Source organism: Drosophila innubila (genome assembly GCF_004354385.1).
Source record: "Drosophila innubila isolate TH190305 chromosome 2L unlocalized genomic scaffold, UK_Dinn_1.0 4_B_2L, whole genome shotgun sequence".
In the NCBI taxonomy this organism is placed as follows: Eukaryota; Metazoa; Arthropoda; class Insecta; order Diptera; family Drosophilidae; genus Drosophila; species Drosophila innubila.
In genome coordinates, this window is record NW_022995372.1 from 22,785,848 (window position 1) to 22,797,569 (window position 11,722).

Here is an 11,722-nt window from a genome sequence, read left to right on the forward strand (position 1 = left end):
GACACACAAAGAAGAGGGCGGTATGCTGCGGGCAGCCTGGTTTCCGTTTCCGTTTCGGTTTCCGTTGCCATTTCCGATGACTGTGACAGCAATATAAAAAAAAGTGTACTGCCAAAGTTTGTTTTACTGTTTGAAATCGGACTCTTTGCTCTATAGGATGTTGTAGATGTTGTAGTTGCTATAGTTGCTGCTTCGGCGTTAGTCAATTGCAATTGCATTTGAGCTTTGATTTGTGCTCTGTTTGCCTTCTGTTCTGTTTCTGGCCATGGTCTTGGCCCTGGCATCAGTTACGCCTTTGGCATGCATGCAAATGACCAAGTCAGTCAACCTTAAATACATTTCTATTGCTTCGTCGAAACTTTCAATGTATGCTCTGCCTCATTGAGCCTGCAGCTCAATCAAATTTGTCGTTTCCTATTGCCTGCCTTACCAAAAAGGATCTTTAAGGATCACTTTAATAGTTATCCCAGGCGCTGACACAAGGCTGGTCTCCAGCTTGATTTATGCACCAGCGCAGGACGCAAAAATAACACAGTCAAGTGCATGGCAAACACTTGGCCCTCTCATGCTCTAGCTCTTGGCTTTTTGTATAATTTTTCATATAGGCAGCAGCAGCAGCAGCAACAGCAGCGGCAGTGGTAATGGCAATGGCAGCGGCGACTGAGCCGGCACAAATGCATAAAAAGCCAGACAGTTGAGCATAAAATATTGTTGTTATATGAAAAGCAGTCTCTGCCCAGTCCACCGCTCCAGAATGCACAAAGGGAACCAAACGCCAAGCAGCTGCATTGCTGCTGCCTCTCTGCCTTTCTTCGCCTCTTTCTCTGCCTCTTTCTCTGCTGCTGCCTCTGATGCTGTCCAGTGTCTGGCGTGTTGCTTTGTGTGGCCGTTGAATGCATGAAAAATGAACTGAACCCCAAAACTGCTTGGCAAGTGTCGTTGGCAGCCAGTTAGGCTGCGTTTTGCGCAGTCACTGCACATGGCCAAAACGCAAAAGTTACGTATACGCAATGTTCGCCGGCGTAGACTAACCACAACCTAACTCAACTCAACTCAACTGTACCCAACCGGCCAAGTGGCTGTAAATGTGTGATAAGAAACAACTATTGATGGTTTGTTAAACTTGCGAACACAAACTGACATAATAATGTAATGTAATAGCTTCAAGTTGTACTCCATTCTTCAAAATAATAAGGCGACACGAGAGCTATTTTTTTTTTTGCACAGATATGAATGGACTGTTAGAATGTATTTATATCATCTATATATATTAATGTTATGGATTCGTTTTTTAGAAAAGTACACCCATTTCATATCGATTTTATAAACACTTTTGATGTATAAAATTATTAAAAAAAATGTATCCACAATAACAAAATAACATTCAAGGTATAGCAGAAAGAAAAATATAATTTAAATAAATAAAACACATGTTAACAAGTTGATATAATATATAACAAAAAAAGTATTTTTTAATTACTTGAAGGTAAAATAAATAGGGGAAAAAATTAAGGACAACAATTTTATCCATTGTTCTTATACTTAAAGTGTGATTAATATTAGTGTAGATAAACTTTGTTGATTGTATGTTCTTAAAACAAATGAGGAATCAAATTAATCAACTCTCACGATTGCTTGCTTTATTTTCTATATAACTTAATATTTAATTTGCAGTTTGGAATTTATAATTTGGTGATTGATTTGGTTTACAAATCCAGCACAACAAGCGTGTCGCTCACACTTTTGTGGCACGAAAAATGAGCATCTGAGGCGTGAAATTTAATATAGTTTTTTCGCCCGGGGTGCGCTGTTGCAGTTGCCAGTTGTCGGTTGCTGTTTTCTAAACCAGCTAACGTGGCAGGTAAAGCTAATGCCTCAACCTGCGCCAAATTGACACGCGCCACTATTTAATGCTGGCGCAATGAGCTCATTGTTATGGTGGCGCCTCCAAATGAGCGGCATAACTCAATAAAAGGCATTGTTGACGCTGCCAGTGGCAAGGATGTTTGGATGGCTGGCAGTTTGATATCCAGGCAACCGTGCACATATTAAATAAGCAATATAAACAGTCGAGGCTGCTGAAAAGGTAACCGACTGATTGGGTGGCATGTGGCATGAGGAATGATGCGCGATGAGTGAGGCAACTGCGATGGGCGGGCGCTTGGTCGGTTTGCCGCAACATAAATTACGGCTAACGCTCGGCTGCCTCATCAGTCAAGCGTTGCGTAGTTTGTTGCGCGTTTTATTAGCTGTGCGCGGTGACGGCATAATTTTCAGCAAACAGCTTAAAAATTTGCATACACACGTTTACACACATGCAAACACATACTCACACACACATATGTGCACTGACATTTAAAATTACCAAGAGGAGGTGACAATCGGCGGAAGGGAGACGGCAACGTCTGTCGCCTAATTGAAACTATGCGGCTGCTTAAATTGAGACAATTAGAGCCAACAACCGACAAGTCCTCCTCCTCGTCCCCACAACAACAGCAGCAGCAACAACAACACAACAACAATAGCAACCTGATTGCCAGCTCGCTGCATATTTTTCAATTTACATTTCATTTCATTTGGAGCGCTGCCTGAACATATGTGTTTGAGCTTCGCTTCTGCTTTTGTAGAAATTAACTAGCTGACAAGTAGTTGTAGTTGTTGCAAGAATAAATATAGCAGTTAACAACAGTCTGACAACAAAGCTAAAATTAACAGTTGCTATATCGACCATCGTGCCATTGCAGTGATAACTGTAGGATTAAGGTTATGCAAAACGATATCAGAGGAACATTTATTCAATGCTAGATATTAGAATTTGAGTTCTGTAAGTTCAAAAGTTTTTCATTTCTATAGAGTTATAACTCTTTTTTTATTTATTGCAATTCTATTGACAATGGAGTCGATTTTTTCACTAGAAAGCTTATGTAATTTTGTCTTCGAGCTTGCACATTTATTTTTCCTGTTTTTAAAATGAATGAAAATAGTACAAATAATATCATCTATGTATTACCATCTATGTAGTGGATAGAGGGCATATTAGCTAAATGATATAGTGTTGACTAAAACTTGATTCAATGGATTATCCAATTTTGTTTCTGTTTTTGTTCCCAATTTAGATTAAATTTATACAGCAAAGTCCCATTTACTATATTTTTCAAATCTCAGATTTAGACGCGACTGTTTGTAAATCGCAGGAATCTTGCAAATTGTGTTAAAATATTTATTTAGTTTGACGGCCAAATCGTAACGTTTAACGTTTTGCGATAAGCGGAACGTGGGTGATAAATTTTTATAAAGAGGACATTACTCCAAGTGAATTATTTATATCTAGTCACTTATCATAATCTAAGATTGTCTTAAATTGACACGTGCATGTCAGTTTTGGCCGTATCTTGGTTGATATATTACACTTTATGCCCAATTGACAGTTGTTGGGAATGAAGACAGTCGAATATCATATAAGTGTTGAATATAGTTGACTTAGCATACTATACACAAATACATTCGATATAACTTTCTGTTTTCTCTATTGATAACAATTCAGGTTTGTTCTACACATTTATAAAAGCGCTAAGGCAACCCAAAAGCAATTGTTGTTGTTCCTGAAAAAAAAGAAACCATTGAGAGATTCGACAAAATAAAATATTTATTAAACTGAATTGAAATATCTTTAAATTGAATAAAAATGGAAAAAATAATTTTGATTATATTAAATCTCTGACATTTTAGGAACACCAACATTTCGATCGGTTGTTTTCAAAAACCTTTCTCATTAAAATATCTAGAGATTTCTGTAACACACCTGATTGTTAACTGTAATTTCTAATGAGTTTATAGAGTTGCAAATGTTATTGTATCAGATAAGAAATGAAAATAAACTTAAGATATATTTTTGAAATGAGGTCATAAATTGTGTTAAAAATTTGTAGTTTAATATATGAATATATATTCATAAATATTTACTGCAGGAAATATTTGCATTTAATAATTTGTAACAGTGAAATACAAATATAAAGAATAAGGTTAAAACGGTAAGAGCCAGAAGAGTTTGAGCATGCACAACGTCGAGCTGTTGTCGTGGTTGTCAATTAAGTCGAAGAAGTGAACGTCTTAACACAATTGGCCCTCAAGAGCTGCCAAGTTAATTTGCCAAAAAATTGCTACTCTATTCACATTTACACCCACACACACTCCCCCACACACTCACACACGTATTGTGAGGGTAATGGCATTCAGAACATGCATAAGCTGGCTCAAAACACGCATATTTTGCACGAGAGAGTGTCAAATTGGTCTGGTTGTCTCTGGGTTTCTAGTTGGACTTGGGTTCAGTTCTATTAGTGGGAAGTGGGGGGACAGTCGAAGGACATTAGCATAAAAGCGTTACTAATACACAGCTACAGAGAGCTAACAAGAAACACTTAATGAAGCAATTTTTAGCAGCAAGTTGCAGCGACAACAACAGCAACAGCAACAGCAACAACGGCAACTGCAGCTGCATAAAAAGCAACAACTCAACTTCCTGGTAAATCCGTAAAGCTTGCTCTCTCCCTCAGTCTCTCTCATTTTGGGTCTTCCTCTTTCTCTCATATAAACTGCAAAAGTGTGTACAGGTGACTTAATCAACATGCATCTCATTTTGTTTTCCATGCATCTACGTGTGTGTGTGTGCCTGTGTGTGTGCATATGCTGTACCTTGTTTGCTTAGGCAGGGGTTATGTTCGGGGTCATGTCATACGTTGTTGTTGCCCATGTGCAGGTATTTAGCAAAAGCTCCAACTCGTTGCATGCAACAATAGCAGCAACAGTAGCAACAGCAGCAGCAACAACATTCTACACATGGCATAAGACACTACATTGTGTTGAAATCAACAATGAGCCCAAAACACAGCACCCACAGCAAGTTAGCAGAAGCTACCCAGTTGCTCCTCAAGTTGCTGTTGTTGCTCCCGTTGCTGCTGCTGCCGTTGCTGCCATTGCTGTTGCTGCCAAGACAAAGACACCAATACGTGCTCAGCCGGGGCTCAGTTGAGCAAATGCATACAAATGGCTTGGTTGCATCTGCATCGCGTTGTTGCCTTTGAACCTCGGTTTCAACTTGAGCCTCCATCCTCGTTGTTGTCCTTGTCCTTGTCCTGCTGCTGCTGTTGTGTGATGTGAAATTATGCACATTGACAATATGGCAGATCCCAGCAATGGATACTTTGGGTGTGGACAACATATTGATGCAGCTAGTTGACACCAGCAAACTTGACTTGCAAAGTTGCCCCCAAGCGGTTGCCCATTGTGCAAATATATCATGAGAGATAAATAGAGAGATATAAAGGGAGAGAGAGAGGGCAGGGTTGGTCTTAATTAAGCCAACAACCGGAAACGGAAAGAGTTTAAGGGATGTGAATGGAGAGTATTCCAGGATCAGTTGAGAACTTCAGCTTACTTCATTACAATTTAGTAAAAACTTTAAAGACTAGAATGGAAACATATAAACCTGGTTTTTTATATCTATAGTATGTGGCTATGAGTGTAATTTGTTAAACTGTCTTGACTGTTCAATGATATTCATAGATATATCTAGTATGTACATGCATTTCAAAATTAAATCTTTTTGAAATATTTGTATTAATATAAACATTTAAACAAAGAAGAATGTAAGAGGATAATACATGATGCCCTGGTGCTTCAAAATGTCCTTCATGCGACCGGAGATATACAGAAATCCATCGTCATCAACGTAACCAGTATCTCCAGTGTACATCCATCCCTGCTTATCTTGCACTTCCCGCGATGAATGCAGCTCTCACCAAGTCCATTCGGTGGCAGGGGAACGTTCCTCGGTTTGACGATCTTCAGTTTAATGCCAGGCACAACACGGCCCAGTGCATTAGGTTTCTCATCAAAGTGGAATTTGAGAAACCCAGCTGGGAGAAACCAGAGGCAAACTGAAGAGCAGAACGACCTCGATATGAATAGATCCTGGTTTATGGTTGCGTAAAGTAAAATAAAAGATCACACGGGGTTTCGTTATATCGTAGAGCCTTTCTATAGTCGCCTGGGCATGATTAACGTTAAGACTGTGGAAGGCTTGACCATTGAAGAGACTGCCGTAAACTACTGAGGAAGTGAATAATGCCAGTTATATAACTTTGTTGTTGTTATTTCAACTTGCGTAAAAGCTCGCCACACACGGTATTCTCCGTAGCTGAGATCTGTGAAAGAAATGAAATTGGCATAGTGCCCTTCTTAAAAAATATTTGTTCTTTTTGACTCACTTGAGCAATTAGCTGTGGATGGCGACGAATTTCATTAAACGTAATCTCCCTCAAGAAGAGATTGGGATTGAAGATCGGATCCTCATCGACTCCACTCCATACCTTCAGATCCGGATTATATTTAATTTCTAGGAGGAAACGCATTGTGATCACTACGACTTGACTTTAGGAAATGCTGAGGATCAAACAATTTTCGTGGGCTTTATACTCAAGAAAGTGGAACAGGACCTATCAGCTATCACCACACTCACAGTTTTTAAATAATACAGTTTTTATGGTAATTAACGTTATCTATAATATCGCTAAACCGCAGCAAGATCGGACAAATAGAACGGAAGTAATAGCTAACCAAAGTTATTAATAAAGTTATTATTTCAATACAATCACCTAAAAGTATGCAGTAACCTAACCTATGGTCGGGATTTTGACTATACCCTTTTCCACTAGTTTTATCCAATTATTAATCATACTAGATTTGTAAATATTGTATTATTAGTTCTTTATTTGTCGTTTAATATACAAATTATTATTTAAATTTATATTTATTTGTTTGAATATTTGCTTTAGAATATTTTTAGTTTTTTCATTTGCTGCAATTGAACAACAAATACGTACCTAATCAGTTATAGAATCTGCTACACTCATAAAAAATGTGTACCCTCTTTAAAATTATAGGAAAAGAAAACAATGTATTTGAACCGATAAATGGTTAAATGTTTTAGTTAGTTGAAAGATTGAACGATAATCAATTGATAAGTCTAATTAATTCTTATTGGCTAAGAAATATTCTTTTGCAGCCTGGCGATTCGTTTTGCCATTGGGAAGACGCTTTATGTCACTCACAATTAGTACACCAGCATTAAGCTGTAGGTAGTTAGCATCTGTATTATTTGCCACATATTTGACAACATCCTCGGCGGTGATGTTAGAGCCACGCTTTATCACAACAGTGGCGGCATTCTCATACCAGTTGGTTTCGTGAGGAATACCAAATACACAGACCTCGGCCACGCCTGGCATCTTAGTGATGATATCCTCGACTTCGCTGGGATAATACATGAGTCCCTGATACTTCAACATGTCCTTGATGCGACCAGAGATGTACAAGAATCCATCGTCATCCACGTAACCGGTGTCTCCGGTATACAACCATCCTTCCCTGTCTTGGGCTTGCTGCGTTTCTTCAGGATTTAGAAAATATCCATCCCAATAGTGGCCCGGGTGAATGCAGATCTCGCCAAGTTGATTTGGTGGCAAGGCCTCTCGCTCCGGATTGACAATCTTCAGTTTAGTGCCTGAGCAAACACGTCCCACTGCATTGGGCTTCTCATCGTAGTACATGTTTATAGTGCAGTTCGACGAACTCAGCTCGGAGAACCCAAAGCCGAACTCCATGGCACCGCGAGGAAGTCGTTTACGGAAACGATCTTGAACTTCAACAGAAGCACACGCACCTCCATATATGAAGTGCTTAAGGCTATCAAGATTGGTACTCTCAAAATTCGGAGAATTTGCCATCATGGCCATCATGGGAGGTGAGCCCAGGAACCAAGTGATCTTGTGCTTCTCAATGAGGCTCAATATCAGAGCAGGATCGAAACCACCATCGACAATGACACGTGTTGTGCTATGAACAGCAGTGGAAATTGTGGCTGTCACACCCGAAACCCAGTCGAGAGTGCTGTGACAATACGCCACATCAGCAGTGGTCAGATATCTGTTAGAGGGTAGGTGTGAAATGAGTTTTGATTATAAAAGGTCACTCAATTCTCTATCACTTACTTGGTCGTCATGAAGAACTTGTGGGTGCCGCAATTGGTTACAGCCTTTGGTACCCCTGTGGTGCCTGAAGAACTGATGATGGCCATGGTCTGATCGTTGCCCTTCTCCAATTTATAAGGCTTGAAGCCATCCTTAATTGGAGTGGACAGAACGTCCTCGATGGAAATAGATCCTGGTTTATGGTTGCGTAAAGTAACGATCTTCACATTCAACTTGGCAGTTGCTGTACTAATCTTCTCGTACTCATCGCCATCACAGAAGATCACACGGGGTTTCGTTATATCGTAGAGCCTTTCTATAGTCGCCTGGGCATGATTAACGTTAAGACTGTGGAAGGCTTGACCATTGAAAAGACAGCCATATGCTACCGAAGAAGAGTGAGTTGTATTTCTGGCAACGATTCCAATAATATCACTTTGTTGGAGGTTCATGTTACGTAAATAGCTTGCAACACTTTTGGAATTCAGAAAGAGCTCTTCACGGGTCAAGACGGTATTCTCCGTAGCCGAGATCTATGAGAGAAACCTAATTTTAATAGTGTTCACTTGTTTAAATATCCTTTTTAGCTCACTTGCGCAATTAGCTGTGGATGGCGACGCATTTCAGTGAAGATGATCTCGCCCAAGGAGAGTTTAGGATCAAAGATCGGATCCTCATCGACTCCACTCCACACCTTCAGATCCGGATTATAGTTAACCTCTGGCAGGAAACGCATTCTGATCACTACCACTTGACTTTAGCAACTGCTGAGGATTATCAATTTGACGTTGGCTTTATATTCATAATGCTGGAATCACTTATCACTTTTCTTATCACTTCTTCTATTTTAGCGGTGCATTTAATCAATATTTTTAATTAGTATCTTCTATTGTTCCGCATTCGGAATAGAGTCTAAAGTTCAATTGCGATTTGGATTCTATATTGGAGTATCGTGTGATATCATTCAATGCAAAAAATTAATGATATCGTAAATTCAGCATGGATGGCGTGGAATTTTTGTAAGTCTAAAGATAACTGATAGATACAGTTATACTCCTCTAACTGAAAATCGACATATTTTTAGCTAAACATTTAGTTTATATTTTCTAGGCTTCCACCTGCTTTTATCCAAATTTCTTGCTCCGAGTAGAAATAATAGTTTTTCTCAACATTCATGTTAATACTTTCAAGCTCATTATTAGTCTCCCAGTGGAATGAACTAATAAATAAACAAAAAAAATATATTTTTACTTCTCCTTCAGCTTTAATATAATTTGACACATTCCCAAAACAAAAAATAACAAAATGATACATAGAAAAAGGTGTAAATATTTTAAACTAAATTCACATTTTGGATATGGTTACATCACTACATCAAGGTAAACTTTTATTTGATTTTGAGGAATTCTTGTGATGGAAATCTGACTGTAAATCCATTTAGAATTTAATCTTAACCATGACGATTTTTAAGCACCCTTGAGCGAATTTACACACTCCAGTTATCCGAAGAGTCTTTATCTTTATAAAGTAAACTATTTGCTATCTTTATGAATGGCAATGTAATACACCAGTAAAGTCGAAAGTTTCTAATCAATATTCAAATTTGTAAAATAACTTATTCACACCATCACTTGAATGACTTAGTTTACCCAATAGATAGTTGGAACTCCCTTTCCGTCTTATAATATTATAGTTATAATTAATCAAAGCAAACATACATATTGTAAGATGATAAGCCATATTTTCCATTCACTTTCAATTTCAATAACAAAGATAAGTTAGTAAATTTCGTATATTAATTAATGTGTTATCAAAAATTTTTAGTAGATAGGAAAATTGTTCTAAGCTAATGTACACTTATGGAGGGTGTACACGTACATGCAAGATAATACTTACAATTTTTAATGAGGTTTGTAAATAAAATAAAAGAAGTTAATTCATTTAATAAAAATAATGAAAATGCTTCTTTTTTAATTTGTAGTCTGATAGAAATGGAATTTATTTCATAAAAAATGTTTATGGAGACAAAGGTTAGTGAAGATTTTTGCTTTATACTTATATGTTTTAAATCAGGTAAACAAATTCTGTCTGTTGCTGCCACTTTATTTTTTCACTTTAATTAAAAAATAAAAAAATTTGTATAATTATTGTAATTTGATGTTTTTGTGAAAAGTAAATAAAATTATTGTTATTATTATGCATTGTCAGTAGGAAAGTGATTTATCTGAGTAGATTATAAATCTAAGGGCCAATGCAATTTGTAGAGGTGTCCATTCTGACAGCGTGATATACACACAAGAAAAACTCCATTAGATTGCATATAAAAAGAGTCGTGTAACCATTTGAAGCCAGTGACAGGCACATACCACATGCAGTACAGCTAGCAAGTAGTCGACAGTCCGACAGATAGACAGACACACTTGCAACACCTTATGGCCATTAGAAAGCAAAAATTTAACAATGTCGCAAGTCAAGCTGCTCAGACCTAACCAGTTAGTTGTCTCTCTCTCTCTCTCTTTCTTTGTGTGTCTGTGAGTGTGTGTGTGTGTCAGAGCAACGCCACAGGTCATAAATTCAATTTGGCTAACAAACACGTTGCACAAACATAGAAAACATACAAAAAGCAGCTGGAGACGTCGACTATGTAACAAAAACCAATTGCAGCCAAGTGCACAATTGTTTGGCAGGGCAATTTTTCAAACTAGTTTGAATGTACTATATTTCACATATTTTTGTCGTTGTATGTTTCTTTTTGATTTGAGTTGTAAACAGAACCGTAAACTAATTAAGATGATTAAAATCTTTTGTTTTCATTGTGGTCCATTCTGAGGAAAATTGGCAATACAACATTTTGAAATCTGGGCGTTGCCAAAGCCGAATTTTGTTTAAAATTGAATTTATTTATTTAAGTTGTTGTCGGTGCGCTTATGGTTGGTTATCTGGCCAAATGGAATCTGTAAAAATCTATAACAAACAACTTGGCAAAATAAACTTAAATAATATAAAATGGGAGCAGAAGCAACGGCAAATATCCGATTAAATTATGCTCAAAGTCAAAAGCGCAGACAAAATGGCCAGCAAATTGTAGGAAGCACTTTTCGGTGTACTGCACCAAATCAGAAAACTTTTGCAGAGACACACACACACACATACACATATATATATATATACATACATATATATAGTACTTATAGAGCGTGTGTGTGCGTTTTCGCTTGCCAGCAAAATAAATCAAATAATTCAATTTTAAGCTAAACTTATTTTCGTATTAAAAATGAAAATCAAATAGAAGATAAAAAAGGATCAAGCTGTGCTTGTCCCTCTAAATCTTCCCTCTTTCTCTCTCTCTTTCCTTCTCTCTCTATCTCTCATTGTACATAGACTACGCTGTGACAGTGGGCGTTGCGGGGTCAACTCGTTTTGCGGGCGTGGCAGCCACAACAGCAATGCCAACGCATAAAACTGCAACCGCAAGTGTGTGTGCCTCCCTTTCTCTCTCTGTCTTTCTCTCTCTGTCTTCCTCTCACTGTGAAAAGTCATATCCTTTTGCAATTTTCGTTGTTACTGGCCACTAACCTCACTCATATCGCATTGTGCATGCATGTGTGTGTGTGTGTGTGTGTGTGTGTGTGTGTTTGTCTCCCAGCACAATAAAATTGTTTGTCGTTTGTACGTTGAGCAAAATGTTCGCT

General features: G+C 37.9%; 1 protein-coding gene across 1 annotated transcript; it reads right to left on the reverse strand.

Annotated features, from left to right (window-relative positions):
- Positions 1-6,938: 6,938 nt before the first annotated feature.
- Positions 6,939-8,766, reverse strand: LOC117781229 (4-coumarate--CoA ligase 1-like). Its single transcript, XM_034617983.1, has 3 exons — positions 8,623-8,766; positions 8,052-8,563; positions 6,939-7,986 (listed from the first exon to the last, which is right to left on the reverse strand). Exons 1-3 carry the CDS (start codon positions 8,764-8,766, stop codon positions 7,032-7,034), a joined length of 1,611 nt encoding a protein of 536 aa, XP_034473874.1. The 3' UTR covers positions 6,939-7,031.
- Positions 8,767-11,722: the final 2,956 nt, after the last annotated feature.